Source organism: Delphinapterus leucas, chromosome 9, assembly GCF_059928025.1.
Source record: "Delphinapterus leucas isolate spDelLeu-1000000601 "Yukka" chromosome 9, BTC_Dleu_Yukka2, whole genome shotgun sequence".
In the NCBI taxonomy this organism is placed as follows: Eukaryota; Metazoa; Chordata; class Mammalia; order Artiodactyla; family Monodontidae; genus Delphinapterus; species Delphinapterus leucas.
Genome location: NC_143137.1, coordinates 23,253,196 through 23,272,941, shown reverse-complemented (window position 1 = coordinate 23,272,941; position 19,746 = coordinate 23,253,196). Strand labels below are relative to the sequence as shown.

Genomic DNA, 19,746 nt, shown 5'->3' with positions numbered 1-19,746 from the left:
AACTCCCACAGATTTGTGGGGTGTGAAAGCCAAGGCAGGATGAGAAGGAAACGTGACAGTTCCAGAGCAAGGTGGGTCCCCCTCCAGGCAGCATCCAGCTCAAACAGTCCCAGTTCTCATAGTCTGGGGTCTGGATAGGCTCCCAGGGGAACACGGGCCCCCAGTCCTCTCCTTTAGACAAAAGGGGACTCAGTCCCTGTGACCCAACAGTTAAAGACCTTTATCTATCCAAAATCTTTCCTGATGATGCTCCATAATGTTTGCCAAATACATGAAAGAACCTGGTATGAAAGAACCGATGTTAAGAACTGCTCAGGGCTTCCCTGGTGGCACAGTGGTTAAGAATCCTCCTGCCAATGCAGGGGACACGGGTCCGAGCCCTGGTCTGGGAAGATCCCACATGCTGCAGAGCAACTAAGCCTGTACGCCACAACTACTGAGCCTGTGCTCTAGAGCCCGTGAGCCACAACTACTGAGCCCGTGCGCCACAACTACTGAAGCCTGTGTGCCTAAAGCCCGTGCTCCACAACAAGAGAAGCCACTGCAATGAGAAGCCCTCGCATCGCAAGGAAGAGTAACTCCCGCTCGCTGCAACTAGGGAAAGCCCGCCCGCAGCAACGAAGACCCAACGCAGCCAAAAATAAATAAATAAATAAATAAATAAAATTTATTAAAAAAAGAAAAAGAACCGTTCAGATAAGAATCTATGTGCATTTAAAACAAAACTCTATTTCAGGGTCCCACGGGCCCCCCTTCTCTCCTTCCCTCCCACTACATGAGGCCTGCCCTACCCCACGCACACCCACTGCCTCCAGTGGTACCTGTTCTCTGAGCTCCGTGACCTCAGCCTCCAGCCTTCCCAGTCGCTCCTCCAGGGGGCGCCACCGCTCCTGGGGGGCCCCAGCAGGGGCTGAGGAGTGGGCCGGCGCCTGCAGCTGGTAGTCGTGGATGTCAGCAAGCCCCAGAGGCTCCCTGGGGACGGCTCCACCTGAAAGCACAAGGATCCAGGGAGGGCCTATCGGTGAGGGGCTAAAAAGGCTTCCTGGGTTTGTCTTCCCAATGATGTCTATCCTGTGCCCACCCTTGTCCACCTGTCACCCACCATCCAGGGAAGGAGAGGTGGTCTGTGAGGGGCTGGAGTGAAAGCATGGGAGGAGGAGGAGAGAGCCCTGGGTGCACAGAAGTGACCTAGACCAGCTTTCCCAAGTAGTAAGAGCCTCAGGCAGGTATAAGCCGCAGGGACCCCGCCTCACTGGGAGCCTGGGGGGAGGATCTAGATCAGGGCCTCTCTGTAGGCTGCCCTGACTCTGCAGGGGTCCTCAGCCACGGGGGCTGTGCCAGGGTCATCCAGCCTCACTCAGACCACGGACTTGGCCAGGGGCAGCCTGGGGAGCTGATGTGTCATGCTGGGAGGGCCCACGAGCCAGCACAGGCTGAAGTGCAGGAGAGGGAAACAGAGGAGTGAAAGGCGGGGCTGCTTTCAGGTACCCAGGGTCTGTGTACAAACCCCACTGCTTGTCTTCACCTTCAGAAAGGGCAGCACTTCCGTGCACAGGGAGGGGCAACTCTTCCCTCTGCGGCCACTCCCAAGCCTTGCCACTGTTTTCTGGGCCTGTGGCAGAGGGGCTGGGAACTCCACCCAGGGCAGAGTGGGCTCCAGAAAGTGGGACTTGGCTGCATTTCTTGAAGAGTTCGGGGAGGGTGCTGGTAGGGCCCCCAACTAGGTTTCAAGGCACCGTGAGAATGAAGACAGGTTGTCCCGGGTTCTAGAGGGCACTGGGTCCTAGGAGGGGGCACCTCTGCGTTCAGGCCTGGGGTTGGGGATGGCCACTTTCACCTGACTCTGATCCCCCTCCTGCCGTGGGGAAAGCAAAGGCAGTGGGGGGGTCATTGTCTGACTCCAGGTGTCCTTCCCACAAACATCATCCCTCCTCCCAGCAGAGGGTCTGGAGCAGGAAGTGAGTGAGCACAAGGAAGAGGTGGAGGGAGAGGGAAGGGTCTTTCCACCGAGGCAGCTCATTAGTGAGGCTGGGCCTGGGGGTGGCTAAAAGGGTTTCTCGTGCACACTAGCCCCGTGAAACAGGGGAACAATACTGCTCACTCCCCCGCCCGCCTCCACCAAAGGGGGTTGAAGATTCTCGTCCAAGACCTAAATTGTCTTCTTTTGTCCAAACCTGCTTTGTCCTGAGTTCCTCGGCTTGGTTAGTGCCATCCCCACCTACCCAGAAATCTGGGGCTCAGCTTCTTTCTTTTGTACCCCTCCCAAAGTCCATCAGTCTCTGGTCTCAGCTGGTCATCCCCCAACCCCCCCGCCCAGCTCCTCTCCTCTCCCCTCTGTGGCCACTCAGGAGGCTGAAGACTCCCTGCCTCCACGTGCTCCTCTTTTCCTTTCACAGCCTTTCTAAATCACACACCTGCAGGTTCCCAGCAGCAAGTCCAAATGTAAGCTTTCCCAAGTGCCATTCATCTTTTCAGCCCACCCTGCAACGCCCCCCCCGCCCCCCGCCCACACCCCTACCTTGGGCAGGGTGTCGTCACTTGGAATGGCTCTCTGTCTTGGTATGGCCCCTGTACCTCGCTTCCTTCCCAGCCCCATGAAGGGCGGCCAAGGATGGGGTCCCAGTATCTTAAACCCTCCACCCCAGCACGACACCCACCCCCCACCATGATTCCTCCTTTCAGGCCACTCCCTCCAGGCCTGCTTAAGCAGGCACAAGAAAGGGGTCGGGGAGAAGCTGAGGGTCCTCTGGGACCCTCAGGGAAGATCGGGCCGGCCCTTTGCCTGGAGAGACCTGCAGAAAGAGCTCCTGTTGCACAAAGCCTGATTGCTCCCCGTGGACCTGTCCTCTGCTCCCCTCCCTTCCCCCCTGCACAGTCCCAGTCCTGACCTCTCTGTTCCTGCCTGTCCTTCTGGATGAAAGCCAGACACAGAGACTCAAAGTCAGCTCCCATGGCGGGCCTTCTTTTTTTTCCCCTTTCTCAAGACAAATAATTAACTTCAGACTCCCAGATTCCAGGGCGGACTCTCCCCCACCGCTGCCTGCAGGAATTCCTCCCGAGGCCAGAGCAGGAAGCCCCGTCCTGCTCCGGGACCCCATGCCACAGTCTCCGTGCTGCCCCGACCATGCTGGCTCCTCCACCGACGGGGAGGACTCAGGCTGGCCTGGGAGGCTCACGCACCCCGAGGCAGGGCCCAGGGAGGCGGCCACCAGCCCCAGCCGTTCCCTCAGACTGGGCTGAGCAAGAGGTGAGGTCCTGCCTGGCTGCCCCCAAGCCCTCGGCTCCCCGACCTACCTCTGCTGGTCCCCGGGGCCAGTGCCAGGCCCGTGAGCTGCAGGACGAGGGGCAGCAGAGCGGCCTCGGCCCTGGCCATGTTCGCCCCGCCTTGCTGACTACCGGTCGTGGCTCAGCAGGCGCTGGGAGAGGCGGGGTGTGGAAACACCAGGCCGCCTCCCACCCAGCCTTTGTTCAGGGAGGGCTTCTGGTGTCTGTCACCCCGCCCCGTGGCGCCTGCCTTCCTGATGGGCACCTCGACCCGACCCTGGGGCCCAGCCCCATCCTGACCCCAGACCTGGCTCAGAGGTGCAGGGGAGCCCCTGGGAGAGCAGGAAGCGGGGAGGGGTTGGGGGTGACTTCTCCTGCACATGATCCAAGAGCAGGCTCTAAAAACCCCACAAACTCATCACTCTTGGGGTCTGGGACAGCTGGTCTCCTAGCCCCTTGGGTTACTTCGCCACCCTGGGGTTCCCTTCCTCACGTGTTTACAGGAGAAGCAAACTGAGCTGGGTTCAAATCCCTGCTCGGCCAATTCCACTAGGCCTCTAACTTCTAGTTGCCTCAGTTTCCCTGTTTGTAAACTGGGGATCATAACAGCTACTTTATAAACTAACAGTGAGGATTAAGAGAGACTAGATAGATAAAGAATTTAGGGTAGGGTAGTGGTCGGCACAGACTAAGTGCTCAGTAAATAAATAAAAACAAGAGGTGCGGGGCTTCCCTAGTGGCGCAGTGGTTGAGAGTCTGCCTGCTGACGCGGGGGACGCGGGTTCATGCCCTGGTCTGGGAAGATCCCACATGCCGCAGAGCGGCTGGGCCCGTGAGCCATGGCCGCTGAGCCTGCGCGTCCAGAGCCTGTGCTCTGCAACGGGAGAGGCCACAACAGTGAGAGGCCCGCGTACAGCAAAAAATAAATGAATAAATAAATAAATGGGTTTAAAAAAAAAAAAAAGAGGTGCTGCTCCAGGTCTCCGAAGTCAAGGGCGCTCCCGGCCTCCTCTCTCCACCTCTACATTTCTTTCCTGGACTCTACTCACCATCCCTATGCACCCTGGCAGCCCCAGGCTTGGCCCCAAATGCCAAGGCCTTTCTTCTCCAGCCCATTTTCCAGCTCTTGGGCTCAGGCTTGGCCTGTGTGTTTGTGTAGGGGGGTGAGTCCGGGCTGGGGGCAGGGCTGGGCCTTGGGCTCAGCAGGCAGAGGGGGCCAAAGGGAAGAAGTGAGAGAAGCTGGTCACATGGGCCACCAGGCTGGGAAACTCCTCAGTGCAGCTGGAAGCAGGGGAGGTGGGGATGGGCCCCAAGCTCACAGGCAAAGGGATATGGAGGGTGGAGCCGTGAAGCCCGCCAGAGCAGTCTCCCTCCCCATAAAGGCCAGCAAATCAGAGCCACCCTGCTCCCACCCCCCAGCCCACGTCAGGGCTAAAGGTCCCTCGAGCCCACTCTCCAAGCACCTTAAGGGAAAGCAGTGTCTCTCCTCAGAAGTGTGGACCCCTAATAGGCCCTGAGCAGTTGGCGGCAGGGGACGGGGAGAATGTGAGCCAGTGCTGAGACCTGGCCTCAGCTGGCCTGGAGCTAGGCTCACAGGAGCAGAGGAAAGCCAGGGCCAGCCGGCTGCTGGAAAAGGAGCTGGGAAGTGGCAGCTCTGTTCCCACCAGGGTTAAGGAAAATGGTGCCTGTTAGAAGGCAGGTCTCCTGGGAGGCTGGGTGGAGGAGAGGCTAAGAGCAGACTCTGGTGAGGGCTACCAGGTCAAATCCTGAGTCTGATGCTTTCTGCTGTGTGGCCTCAGGCAAGTCATTCAACTTAACAGTGGCTAATTTTTCTTCTCTGTGACCTGTGGCTCTAACAGCACCCGCTTTAATGCTGGAAAGTGCACTCAGCACGGGGCTGGGCACGTAGGCATTAGCTCCTATTACTTCTCTTACGGGATCTCTAACTGTCCCCCCAGCCATGCGGGCGAGGATGCCTTTATTCCCATTTCACAGATGAGGAATCTGAGGAGTCAGGTGAGCTGTTTAGAGTCACGCTGGGAGTAAACCACAGAGCCTGGGTTCAATGCCAGGTCCTTGGGGTCCCAGGGCCCACACGCCTTATCATCACCAGGAGCCCAAGCCCCCCGACACCCCTGGTCACCCTGGCTCCCAGCTGCTTACTGCTCTGCCCAACCCCTCACCCTTGCCCTCCCACAGTGCCTCCGTCGGAGCACCTGAGTATCGCTGGAGAACATCCCAGTCCTTGGGTGACTGGATTTGCTTCAAATTCATGGTCACAAGCCTCAACAGACACACAAGACTGCCAGAAATTCTATTACAATTCCCTGGTAAATCCAATCTCCCTCTCCTGAGAGGAGCGTTTCACACCCTTTCCTTCCTTCCTAAACGTTTCAGTGGCTCTGCCCTTACCCCCTGTATGATTTTGGCAGGTTACTAAACTTTGCTAAGCCTCAGGTTCCTCCCCTGTGAAGTGGGGATAATAATAGTACTTCCGTCCTGATTGTTATAAGGATTGTCGAGACAAAGGCTTACATGCAAGTTTTGGAATATGATCCCAGGGAGCAGAAATGAGGGGTGGGGAGAGCAAAACGGGGAAGGATGAAAAGCCAATACAAGACTGCCTTATGGAGTAGCTGGTCACTGATGTGGGCATGTGTGTGTCCAATTCCACAGGACCATCTGTATGAAAGCAGCTCAGCCAGAAAGTGGAAGCACTTATCCATTGACATCAGTGCCCCACTGGTCTAGGGTAGCACCGGAGGGCATTAGGTGCTCCCAGTTAGGTGTGAATGAGTGCTCAAGTGGGCTACCGAGGGTGCAACAGGGAAATTCCAAAGCCAAACAGGAGAGATTTATAGCCAGGGCCTGAGGCAAGACGCCACTGGGATGCACCTGTGCAGAGCCGTTTGCAGACTGTGGAGAACTGGAATAAGGTGCAGCTGAGAGAATTTGCATAAGCGGTGTCTGACGAATGAGACAATGAGTACAAAAATCTTTTTACAGTGCCTGGCACATTTTAAACACCCAAAATATATTATTATTTTTATTGACAGCATCATCATCTCCCGCTGAGGCCCAACCTGAAAAGGCAGAATATTAACATTCTCTACCTGCAACAGAAGGTGCAGAAGCGGCTGGAAAACTCGCTCTGCGAAATAAAATCCCAGAGCCCAGAGGAAAGGGTGTTATTTGGAGAGCAGCTGAGTGTCCACTGTGACTGATCAGTGTGAGCCTCTTCGGTGCCAGGTATTGAGCCAGATACAGGAATATAGGGATGAATGAATCAGGAATAGCGATGGCCAGAATGCCCGGGCCAGACCAAGGGAAGGGGAATGTGGATCCTGGCAGAGGCAGGGGCGTGAGCACACGACCGCAGGTGCACTCAAACGTCAGGCTTGGAATAAAGGGCTCACATTTCTCTGCTGGGCTAGTGGAACCAGATGCCACCGTCCTCACCAAAGTCCAGTACTTTCTTTAGAACAGGAACATTCTGGCTAGAGAAAGAAGGAATATCTCAGGCCCAGGCTTGAGTCCTTATTTGACAGGATGTCCGCATGAATGGAGTGGCGTTTGGGACCCAGCCGGGTGGGTGGGCACAATAGCATGCGTGGCTCCGTAGGGCAGCACAAGGGCTCCAGGGTTTAGAGTCAGTGAGTCCTGAGTTCAAATCCTGCTCCACCACTGACTGTCTGTGCTGGTTGATCTCTCTTTCTACCTCTTCCATTCATTCTCCCTCTCCACCCCCTACAGACGGCATCGCTCTGGCTTTCGTGCCCTCTGGCTTCCTGTTGGGTCAGCCAGTGAGAGGTGCAGGCGGGGCCTGAAGGGCAGGGGAGGAGAGCAGTTGGGGTATTTCTTCTTGGCCTCCTCCTGCTCAGCACAGCTCCCATGGTACCACTAGTCCTTCCCCTTATCCGCTCAGCCCAGGGAGTGGCAATGGCTCCCTACTATTGTTAGTTCCCTGGTGATTCTCTCTTTTTTTTTTTTTAAACTGGCTGCAGCTGTGGGTTGGCTGCTGCTCTTTGTTTTTTTTGGCTGCGTTGGGTCTTTGTTGCTGCACACGGGCTTTTCTCTAGTTGCGGCGAGCGGGGGCTACTCTTCGTTGCGGTGCGCGGGCTTCTCATTGCGGTGGCTTCTCTTGTGGAGCACGGGCTCTAGGCTCGTGGGCTTCAGTACTTGTGGCACGAGGGCTTCAGTAGTTGTGGCACGCGGGCTTCAGTAGTTGTGGTACGCGGGCTCAGTAGGTGTGGCTCGCGGGCTCTAGAGCGCAGGCTCAGTATTTGTGGCACATGGGCTTAGTTGCTCCGCGGCATGTGGGATCTTCCCGGACCAGGGCTCGAACCCGTGTCCCCTGCACTGGCAGGCGGATTCTTAACCACTGCACCACCAGGGAAGCCCCCTGGTGATTCTCTAATACCATGTCTACAGATCGGTAAATGGTCCCTCCTTTAAGTTCTCTTTAGCTAAACCCTTTTGAGGGGAATTCTCTTTTCTCCTGGGCCCTTAGCTGATATGCTAACCTTACCACATATTCTACTAAGTTACTCTACCTCCCTAAGCCAAAATCTTTCATCTGGAAAAGGAAGTAATAACCACTACGGTAGGCTGGGAGAGTCTAATAAGGCAACAAACATGTGATGTGTGCTTGATGCATGTGCAGCACCTGGTACACAGAAGATCCCAACATAGTTACTTTCTGTTCCTTACCTCCTTCAGGTTGTACTGTCAATAGGAGCAGCTTGGTTTTCCCTGTGCCTTTGGTGGCTGGAAGCAAAAGTTTGCTGTAAAGAGGGAGGGAGAGAAGGGGTTAGTAAATGATTAAATTTTGTACTTAAATTTTGACCTTTCAAGTCACACCAGTTGTAACAAATGAAATAAGCTACCACAAAGGAATAAAGGCAAAGCCCATCATTACACCTGCTCCAGCCCTTCCTTGCCCATCACTCGCATCCGGTGTAACCAATGGTAACAAGGTCTGTTCTTCCACACCCTTCACGTGGCCCACACAACCGCGTGCAAGCATGTGTGCACCACACGATGTCGTTTGGACGTGGTATTTGGGAACAGGCTGTGCAGCATCCCAACCCCCATCCCCATCTGCCCCTGCAAGTCACCAACTTGTCCCCAAGTCACCTCCCTCAGTGGCTCCTGTCTCCAGCTCCCTACTCCCCTAGGACCCTCTCTCCCTGCTCACAACATCATGTCCACCCCAGGAGAAGGTTACCCCGGCTGACCTGACCAGCTGAGCAGCTGCAGCAGGGGGACAGGGGGCGGGGATGTGCTGTTTATCACAGATCAGATATTCTTTTTTTTTTTTGCGGTACGCGGGCCTCTCACTGTTGTGGCCCCTCCCGCTGTGGAGCACAGGCTCCGGACGCGCAGGCTCAGCGGCCATGGCTCACGAGCCCAGCCGCTCCGCAGCATGTGGGATCCTCCTGGACCGGGGCACGAACCCGTGTCCCCTGCATCGGCAGGCGGACTCTCAGCCACTGCGCCACCAGGGAAGCCCTGATCTGAGATTCTAATTCCACAGCTGTACCCCACAGCTGGCCACCTCTCCCCATAATTCAGAATAACTAGGCCACTAGCCCCCTTCCAGGAAGGACTTCCTTTGTCCCTTAAAAGGCCTTCAGGGGTCCACCTCACTGTGTTCCAGGGACTGTGCCAAGCTGCAGCATGCCTACTCAAGTACCAGTGTCAGCTCACACACTAGACCAACACCACTCACAGGTTAATATCACAGTCGGAACGCAGTACTTCCTTGTCAGATGGAACCTGCTGGGATCTTAGGAGGGTTTGTGTATTTTTCTGTTTTCGTTTTTGGCAAAAAAAAGACCAGGGCAATCAGAGTGCATATCTGAACCTCGCAGCAGAGCCAGGACCTGGAGGGGGGTATTGGCAGAATGTTTCCAGGCGCCACACAGGGACCTCCAAGCCACGAGGCTCTCCAGCCTGGAGGGAAGCTTGCCAATCAACCTTGGGCCCACTGGAGAACCTGGGGCTTCCCCAATCTCTTTTCTGACTATCTTTTTTCTCAAAGACGGCTCCCTGGGGATCCCATTAGGGCTTGGAGAAGCTAAGAGGGTGGGGCAAAGAGGGGAGGAGATATGTGTGGCTTCCTGCCTGCAATTTCCTCTTCTTCCCACCCATTTCGCTTCTTCCCATCCCTCACGGTCCTGCTCTCAAGATCCCACAAAGCCTCTTCCAGTGGTTCTGAGCAGCACAGCCCAACAGAACTGTCTGCGACGATGGAAATGTCTATATCTGCACTGTCCAATACGATGGCCCCATGAGGCTACTGAGCCCCTGTAATATGGCTAGTGCACTTGAGGATCTGAATTTTTATTTTTTTTAATTTTTTGGCCGTGCCACGCGGTTTGCAGGATCTTAGTTCCCCGACCAGGGATTGAACCCGCGCCCTTGGCAGTGAAAGCGTGGAGTCCTAACCACTGGACTGCCAGGGAACTCCCCTGAATTTTTACTTTTTATTTAATTCTAATTCACTTTAATAGAAATAGCCCTATGTAGCTAGTAGCTACTGTATAGAGCAGCGCATATTCAGACTGTAAGGCAACTTTGTGCCAATTAGTGAAAAGTGCAGCTTCTGAAGACAGAATACTCCCTTCCGTTGGCTGGGAAAGTTGCGTAATAGATCCACATTGGCTATGATGTGAATGAGGCCCCCTAGAGAGAGAAGAGACAGTCTTGCAGGAGTTTGGGCCAAGACCTGCCATGGGGCCTCTGGTCAAGGACCTGATCTCACTCAGCACCATAGCCCCACTCCACAGTTTTGAGACAAGCAAGATCTTAGACAGCGGCTGAGGGAGGGGAAGTGGCAGCTGTTCCTTCCAGGTAGTATGAAGAGAGGGGGTCAAGATGGCAAGGGAGTAGAGGCCAGTGGGTCAAAACCACAGCTGGGGCCATAGTGAGGCACCAGATGTCCTGGAACAGAGTAGTGACCTCAAATCCCTATATGTTTGGCTTATTTTTTTGGTAACAGCTTTACTGAGATATAATTCACATACCATAAATTCACCTGTTTAAAGAGTATAATTTAATACTTTAGTATATTCATAGAGTTGTGCAATCATCGCTGCAATCAATTTTAACACATTTTATCATCCAAAAATAAACCCCATACCCTTCAGCATTCACCCCCTATTTCCCACCACCATCCATACCTCAGCCCTAGGCAACCACTCATCCACATTTCTTCTCTATGGATTTGCCTATTCTGGACATTTCATATAAGTAATCCTTTGTGTCTGGCTTTTCACTTGGCATAACGTTTTCAAGGTTTATCCATGTTTTACCATGTATCCATACTCCATCCCTTGTTGTTGCCAAGTAATGTGTATGTACCAAAGTATGTACCATACTTTATCCATTCATCAGCTGACAGAATTTGGGTTGTTTCCACTTTTTGGCTATTATGAATAATGCTGCTGTGAAGATTCATGGGCAAGTTTTTGTGAGGACATATGCTGTAATTTCTCTTGGGTATATTACTAGAAGTGGAATTGCCGCATCATATGGTAATTCTACCTTTGACCTTTTGAAGAACTGCCAAATTGTTTTCCAAAGTGGCTGTACCACTTCACATTCCCACCAGCAACATACGAGGGTTCCAATTTCTCTACTTCCTTGATAACACTTATTATTATCTGATTTTTTTGATTACAGCCATCCTAGTGGTATTTCATTGGGGTTTGATTTGCATTTCCCTAATGACTCATGATGTTGAAAATCTTTACACAAGCTTATTAGTCATTTATGTGCTTTCTCTGGAGAAATGTCTATTCAAGTCCTTTGCCCATTTAAAATATTGAGTTATTTGTCTTTCTATTATTTTGTTGTAAGAGTTCTTTATATATTCTAGAGTCAAGTCACTTATCAGGTATATGGCTAGTCAATATTTTTTCCCATACTGTGGGTTATTTTCATTTTTTATGGTGTTTTTTTTTTTTGCAGCACAAAAGTTTTTAGTTTTGATAAAGTCCAATCTGTTTTTTTTCATTGCTGTTGTTGCTTGTACTTTTGGTAACATATTTAAGGAATCATTGCCTAGTCTATGTTTAGAAAAATTCATCCCTGTGTTTTCTTATAAGAGTTTTACACTGTTAGCCCTTACATATAAGATCTTTGATCCATTTTGAGTTAACTTTTGTATACGGAATGAGGTATGGATCTGTTGTTAGGTGCACTTAGGTTTACAATTGTTACCTTTCTGATGCATTACACTTTTATCATTATAAAATGTCCCTCTTTATCTTGAGTTACTTTTTTTGTTTTAAAACCTATTTTGTCTGATGACAGTATAGCCCTCCAGTTTCCTTATGGTTGCTGTTTGCATGATGAAACTATTTTCTATTCTTTTAGTTTAAATCTTTTTGTATCTGTAAATCTAAAGTATGTCTGTGGGACTTCCCTGGTGGTCCAGTGGTTAAGCATTCGTCTTGCAATGCAGGGGATGCCAGTTTGATCCCTGGTCAGGGAACTGAGATCCCACATGCCGCGGGGCAACTAAGCCTGCGCTGCAAAACTAGAGCGAAGCCCACGCACCGCAACTAAGACGTGATGCAGCCACAGAATAAAAATACATAAATAAATATTTTTTTAAAAATCAAAAGTATGTCTCCTATAGACAGTATTTTGTTGGATCTTGTTTTAATCCATTCACGTTACTAATATAGTTGTATTTGCATTTGCCATTTTACTTGCTTTCTAAATATATCATTTCCTTTTTGTTCCTCTATTTCGCCTAGACTGCTTTATTTTGCATTAAGTGAATATTTTCTAGTATAACATTTTAATTATTCCTTTAATGAGTTTTTTTTTTACTGTATTTTTTTTCTATTTTCTTAGTGGTTACTCTAGGGATTACCTCTGGACAGTTTACTATACTGTCTTCCTGTCCCATCCGGGTAAGTTGTTCCCAGGAAAGGTCCTGGGCAGAGCGTGTGGGCAGGAAAGTTGCCTGAAGAAGGATGGCCTTGGATGATGGGGCACAGGAGGGAGGACTGAGGCACTGAGATGGCCACAGGGTGGGAGCCCCAGTGATAGAGAGGCTGCAGCTTTTTTTTTTTTTTTGTGGTATGCGGGCCTCTCACTGTTGTGGCCTCTCCCGTTGCAGAGCACAGCCTCCAGACGCGCAGGCTCAGCGGTCATGGCTCACGGGCCCAGCCGCTCCGCGGCATGTGGGATCTTCCCGGACCGGGACACAAACCCGCGTCCCCTGCATCGGCAGGCGGACTCTCAACCACTGCGCCAGCAGCGAAGCCCTGAGGCTGCAGCTTTGATGGAGCTTTGTGGGGCTGCACAGTCCTCAGGGTCACCTCAGATTTTATGAGTCAGGATGGATGTCCAGATCCAGGAAAACGCGTGTTCTAAGGTCTTGGCGTGGCTTATTGGTGGCCCTGTGGTCAGGCTCCCCTGGTAATTGCCCCTGCTGCTCCATCCTGCACCTGGAATACCTCTCGGTGTAGACCCCGGAGCTGGTCCAAAATTCCCCTCAGCCCCCAGGGACCAACAAGTTGTCGGGGCAGGTCTCAGTGGGAATGGTGGCTACCCTCCTTTTCCACATCAGCTACCACCTGCCTTACCTCCCAGGGTACTCTGAAAGCACGCACGGGTCCGAGGCCAGGCTCTGCTCCTCCCACCAGGAGGCCCGCTCTGGGGATCCTGGCTGCTGCTCTGCAGACGTGCACACTGTACGAATCAGGGTGACAGGTCCCTTGGTTTCCACCCTGCTGTGCCTCCCCTCCCCTGCAGCACCAACGCCTGACTGAGCCCTGTGAACCCAGCCTATGTCCCTGAGTGGCCCAGCTGGAGAAGGCGGGGCCTGGGGAGCAGGGTGGGGCAGGACAGGAGGCAGCCCGGGAGTAGGTTTCCAGTGTGAGGGAGGAGGAGCAAAGCCTTTCATCCTACAGGACCTACAAGCTCCCCAGTACCTGATGGCCCACCTTGCCCTGTCCTGCCCAGCCCATGCCCTCTGCTTCTCTTGCTCAGGGTCCTGTGTAGGGCCCCAAAGTGGGTATTCTGGAAATAGTCCTTAAAGGCCTGCAAGGGTGGGGATCCTGGGAAAAAGGATCCACCTCCTTCTTAGTGCCAATAGGAACAGGCCCATCCCCATTCCTTCTGTCACTCATCCATTTTCAAATTTATCATTCATTCATTCATTCATCTAGGAACTCCCACCCTGGAATAGCTGGGACGCCTGGCTGTCCCTGGGTAGAAGCCTGAGGTAACCATGGGCCCAGGGTATGCTCCCAATTTCCCCATGAGAGTCCTCCCTTCCCAGTGGCTCTGGTTTCTCTTCTCTTGCCCCCCATCCCCACCACCCTCTGCTTTTTTCTGCACTACTTCATGCCTCAAAGCGGCTGACCTGGACCTGCATGACACAGGCTCCCTTGATCTCTGGATTCTGGGCGGATTTGGCTAAGGGGAGGCACTGGCAAGAAATAGGAGGGTGGGAGAGTGGAAGCCATAGAGCCCCCAATCTTGCACAGCCGCAGGTCCTGGAGGACAGCCACTCTGTGGGTGGTGACAGTTCCCTGCTGATGCTAGGCCTTGGGTGCCTGGAAGTTTCACAGTGGCTTTCGTAATCCTGTTCACATCTCTGCAAATGTTCTAAACTTGCCTCCGTTTAGCTCCGCCTGTGTCCTGCCACAACCTTGCCTCACACGCCTCGTACCTAGAGCCACCCACACTGAGGGTAGCTCCTTTTTCTGTGTCCCTGGGGCAGTCAGGGAGCCTGATAGAAGTCATCAAACCCCAGAGACAATACTCAGCCTCCTGCGAGTGGGAGGAGGTCAGCAGAGGTATAGCAGGACGACCAGGGGAAGAGCCCAGAAGATCCAGGCTGGAGGGAGGGAGAAATGGAGAGGGTAGGGGCCAGGTGCCAACCCTGTCTCTCTGTGATGAACCCGCTCTTTTGCTTTTCTTTTTTAAATTATTTAGAATTTTTATTTAAAACTTACTTAGAGATCTTTAAGGCATATTTATATTATATCGGTCTTTTGCTTGCATTAAAAGGAAACTACAAGCTATATAAATTTGTTAAGTCATTCCTAAAATGTCTTGACATTTAGAATTTGGATCTTCTGAATGGCTTTTTAAATTTTTATTTATTTATTTAATTTATTTTTTTAAACATCTTTATTGGGGTACAATTGCTTTACAATGGTGTGTTAGTTTCCGCTTTATAACAGAGTGAATCAGCTATACCTATACATATATCCCCATATCTCCTCCCTCTTGCGTTTCCCTCCCACACTCCCTGTCCCACCCCCCTAGGTGGTCACAAAGCACCAACTGATCTCCCTGTGCTATGTGGCTGCTTCCCACTAGCTATCTATTTTACATTTGGTAATGTATACATGTCCACGTGACTATCTCACTTTGTCCCAGCTTACCCTTCCCCCTCCCTGTGTCCTCAAGTCCATTCTCTACACCTGTGTCTTTATTCCTGTCCTGACCCTAGGTTCTTCAGAACCTTTTTTTTTAGATTCCGTACATATGTGTTAGCATACGGTATTTGTTTTTCTCTTTCTGACTTACTTCACTCTGTATGACAGTCTGTACTCTAGGTCCATCCACCTCACTACAAATAACTCAATTTCGTTTCTTTTTATGGCTGAGTAATATTCCATTGTATACATGTGCCACATCTTCTTTATCCATTCATCTGTTGACGGACACTTAGGTTGCTTCCATGTCCTGGCTATTGTAAATGGAGCTGCAGTGAACATTGTGGTACCTGACTCTTTGAATTATGGTTTTCTCAGGGGATATGCCAGTAGTGGGATTGCTGGGTCATATGGTAGTTCTATTTGTAGTTTTTTAAGGACCCTCCATACTGTTCTCCACAGTGGCTGTATCAGTTTACATTCCCGCCAGCAGTGCAAGAGGGCTCCCTTTTCTCCACACCCTCTCCAGCATTTATTGTTTACAAGTTTTATCTATTTGCAGTTCACATACAACGGAACCCGCTCTTTTTAGTGAACAGCTGTGAATTCTGGCAAATGCAGAGAGATGTGTGACTACCACCACAATCAAATCAAGATGCAGAACACTTGCCATCACTTCATGCTGGCCGCTTTGTTGTCAGCCCCTCCCCGCGGTCCCACATCCACCCACCCAGCTCTGTTCTCTGACCCTGTGCTTTCTCCTGGGCCTGTTCCTGAGGGGGAGACAGCTGGGGAGTGGGCAGCCTCTCTCAGGGGCCACGATCATTCCCTGACTTGTACACGGGCCACATTTTCTATACAGACAATATCCCGGGGCCTGAGCATGAGGAATAAGGCCCCTAGCAGCCAGCTCCCTCTCCTCTCCCAGTGGAGAGCATGTCAGGTGGGAAGCTGGAGGCGGGGGGATAGCCCCAGGGAGCTCTGGGCTGGAGAGTGTGGGATCTGCATGCTTCCCTGGCTCTACCTGCCCCAGGGACTCAGTGAGGACAGCTGGCCATAGTGAGGCTGCGACCCAGAACCACCAGAACACAGGATGTGCTCTGGGGAGTGGCTACTGCTATGTTTAAATTAACATCACTTCTTCTACCAGGCACTGGGCTAGACCTCACCGCTCCCCCCCCACCAACTGCTGAGCAGCAGTTCTTCGCTGCTGACAGTACAGTATTAACCCCTTGTGTAAACAAGGATACTGAGACTCAGAGAGGCCGAATGCCTTACCCAAGGTCACACAGCTGGGACCTGAACCCAGGTCTGTCTGACTCTAAAGTGATCAAATATCACTCGTGGTCAGGTTCAAATCCCAGTGCCTCATTTTACTAATTGCTGTGTGCCTTTGGGTAAATTGCCCAACCTTTCTGAACTTCAGTGTCTTCACCTATAAAATGAAGATAATACATATCCCTACCTTGTACAGTTGATGGGAGAATCAAATGTGACTCCGGTGTTTGGTGGAGAGTTGGTTACATGATAAATTCTGTCATGGGTTGAATTGTGTCCCCCCCCCCAGATTCATGTGTTAAAGTACTAACCCCAGTACCTCTGAATGTGACCTTATTTAGAAATAGGGTCTTTGCAGATGTAATTAGTTAAGATGAGGTCATTAGGTGGGCCCTAATCCAGTATGACTGTTGTCCTTATGAAAAAAGGGAATTTGGACACAGTGACGTGCACACAAGGAGAGCAACGTGTGAAGACGAAGACAGAGATCAGGGTGATGCTTCTTCAAGCCAAGGAGCACCAGAGATAATGCTAAGAATACAAAGAAGTAAGATGAGTAACTCACTCAAGTTTGCAAGGTTAGGAAGTAACTCAACTCGCTTCTTTGTAAATGGGGATATGTACGAATGATGCCCACGTCACGGTGGCTGGTTGTGACAGTTAAATGCAATAATGTATGAAAAGTGCTCAGTGGTATCCTGCATGTCTTAGGGGCTCATCAATATCACCTGGTTGTATTTGCTCCTCCAGCCAGCCCAGCATGTGGCCTGCCCTCTCCAGAACACCACGCCCCGTTCCAACAGGGCCTTCACCAGCCTGGTGGTGCTTCTCCTGGCTCTTCTCCATAGCTTGGGATGGGCTGTCCCTCTGCAAGAGGCCCATGGCCTACTCTCTTTCCTGACCCCCATGGTCCCTGAACTGCAGGAGGACGCAGGATTGAGCACACTTGCTCTCTAGACGGCCGAGTTCCAGGTGGACCCAGGATCCCTGCGCTCACCACCCTCTTGCCCAGTCCCCTCAGGCACTCCCGTGACCTGCTACTGCAAAGCACAGCTTTTGAAGTGAGTCGGGGGGTGACGAGGAAGCCCCCATAAGTTCTTTCCTACCTGAGCAGGTGTCCCTTTCTTCTTCCCATCTCACCCCAACCTCCACCACCGGTGATGGCTCCTGGACAAGCTGTCAGGTCACGTCAGCCTCCCTGCAGCTTTGGAAGTGCTGCTCCAGGAGAAAGGGAGGAGAATAGGCTGAAAGAAATCGGGGAGACTGGTCTTCAGACTGGCACAGATCGGTGGAGACTCTTGGGTCCTGCATGCCCACCAGCACCCTTATGGCCCCAGTTGGCCTGGCACAGGGGGCCTGGGTGGGCATCAGAGCTCCAGCTGGCTCCTGACTTGAAAAACTGTGAAACACAGAGATTCCAGGACACTGGCCTGGTCAGAACTCCCACTAGACTCCCCTCTAGCAAGTCCTGACACCCTCCTTCTCTAGGAGGACCCAAGAGAGCAGAGTGGTCCTACTCTAGGAGCCCCCCGGGGTCCTTCAGCCCTCAGGGCTCTCTGCTTTCTTGACTTTCTGCCCCCAGCATCAGAGGCCACAGAAGCAGCAGAGCAGCCTGGGGGAGCCCCATCTCGGGCCCCCAGGTCTGACTGTTACAGGGTGGTAGCCCTGGCCCAGGGGTACCTGGCTGGCAAGAACCAAACACCTGTTTCCACAGCTCTGTTGGCTCCTGGCCCCCAAGAGCTCCTTCTCCTGCCTCTACCACATACATGAGGTCCTCAGACCACAACCCCCAGCCAGCCCACCCCTTAGGAAGCCAGAGAGGGGCAGCTGGGACATCCCCCTCCCATGGTGAAGTGTTGAGAGGCCATGTGGGACGAATATCATGCCCCCTGCCCCCTCCCATAACCTCACACCTCACTCCAGGCCAGAGAGTGCCTCCTCTGGACTCGCAGAGCCATCCCCAGAGTCCCCTTCCATCCAGGGTGGTTCTGTCGTCTTTCCACCATCCTGAGGTCCAGATGTGAGCTGAGAAGAGCCCCCCCCATGCCATTGGGCTGACCCTGCCATCCTGGACACAACTGAGTCTCTCCTCCTTTCCCACCTTAGAGGCACAACAGTCCTGCCCCAGCGGGGATCCCGAGCCCTGGTTCTAAGTTGCAGGAGCTTGAGATGAATTGGGCTGATAAGCCACGGGATCCCCTGCATCCCACATCAATGACGGGTGGTCCTCGTGCATCTGGGTGGGATCCCTCTCCCCGGTGGGGGCACCTATGGACTCTGGGCTTCAACCAAGTCTGTTTGGGACAAGAGAGGACACTGAAGTCCACAGCTGGTTCTTGCAGGACTGGGGTGGCCTCTGTCCCCACAAAGCAGGGGCTCAGTCATTCCCATTGCAGGAGCCCTGGAAGACTGTGGTTTCCAGGTTGGACTTCCTTCTCTTCCTTTTCCTCCTTGTCCAAGTGCTGCATGCTCTCAAGTGAGTCCTCTAGACAGGCAGGAAGGATGGAGGCTCTGGCCCCAGCCCCTTCCTTGATAAAGCCCAGTACTGGGGAGGGAAGTGGTTTGAGCAAAACACTGAGCTAAGTAGATTTTAGAAGTGTCTGAATCAGACCAAGGGTAGTTGCGGGGGCAGAGTGGGGAGATGACGATCTGGGCAAGAGGCATCCTGGTGTTGTGGTGGAAGATACAAGTGGGGGAAGAATCAGCAGAAGGACCAATGACGACTGCACTGAGAGGCAGGGCAGGGGCGAGGCAGCGCGGGGTGCAGGAGGATGCTAAGGCACCGAGCTGAGCTAGGAGCGAAATCCCAGGGCATTTATTTACAGTGGATGGTGAGAAACCCAGGCAACAGTGAAACCTCAGGATCTGAGAGTTTAAGTAAAGAAGACATGCAGAGACTGGAGTTTCTGAGGCGTACCTGAGGGTCTCAGGGACGGCTGGAGCTCTGGGTCCAAGGTCCAGAGCAGAATCCGTGGGAAAGGGGGTGGGAGCCAGATTTCAGAGGATTAGGGAGGGGAGAGGGGCTGACCACGAAGGAAAAGGGAAGTAGCATTTGTTCTCAACAGGGTTAAGGGAGCACAGAGCCAGGACCTGGGATGGACAAGGGTGGCTGTGTAGCTTCCTGGGACACAGGCCATTTGAAGAGATAGAGTGCAGATTGGGAAGGGGGTGGGGTGGATATGAGGTCTAGAGGCGTCTGCGTGACAGTGCTGGCCAAGCGGGGGACTTCCAGCTCACACCTCAGAATGCTCTGAGGACGCAGCATTTAGTAAGAAAGGGGAAGGAAGCCCCAGCTGTGGCGTCCTGGGCATCGGTAGCCGTGAAGCTGCCACTTTCGCGTGTCATATTATGTGCTTTACAGGCAGGAGCCAGAGTGGCCGTGTAAAACCCTAAGTCAGATCATGTGGCGCCTCTGCTCTGACTGTGCAACAACCCACGAAGCGCCCCGCCCCCCCAGTTTTGTCACTGAAGCATTTATTGTCTAGCTCGCTCCATAGAATGGGAGCTCCAGGAAGGCAGGGTGTTTAGACAAAGTAGACTTTGGTTTGCCGCTTTCTCCTGGTACGTAGGAGGTGCTCACTGAGCATTTGTTAAATTTAGGCCTCACAGTCCAACTGTGACCGTGATGTTATCATTCTCACCTTACAGGCAGGAAATGGGGCTTCCAAGAGAGTCCGAGATTTGCTCAAAGTCACACAATCCCCGAGTGGTAGAGCCAGGGTGTGACTCAGCCCTGTTCGAGTCCAGAGCCCAGTGTCTCGCCAGCAAGTTCCTAGAAACAGAAGGACATCTG

The 19,746-nt window shown here is 52.6% G+C and overlaps 1 protein-coding gene across 1 annotated transcript in view; it reads right to left on the bottom strand.

The window, feature by feature from the left end:
• Nucleotides 1-19,746, bottom strand: part of KCP (kielin cysteine rich BMP regulator) — a 48,293-nt gene that overhangs the window by 22,558 nt on the left and 5,989 nt on the right. The window contains exons 2-5 of the mRNA XM_089917414.1: nucleotides 19,595-19,725; nucleotides 17,060-17,197; nucleotides 3,295-8,048; nucleotides 822-988 (exon numbers count right to left, since the gene is read on the bottom strand). Of these exons, the coding sequence (XP_089773540.1) occupies nucleotides 822-988; nucleotides 3,295-3,373 (246 nt within the window). The 5' untranslated portion in view covers nucleotides 3,374-8,048; nucleotides 17,060-17,197; nucleotides 19,595-19,725. The remainder of the gene's footprint in view (nucleotides 1-821; nucleotides 989-3,294; nucleotides 8,049-17,059; nucleotides 17,198-19,594; nucleotides 19,726-19,746) is intronic.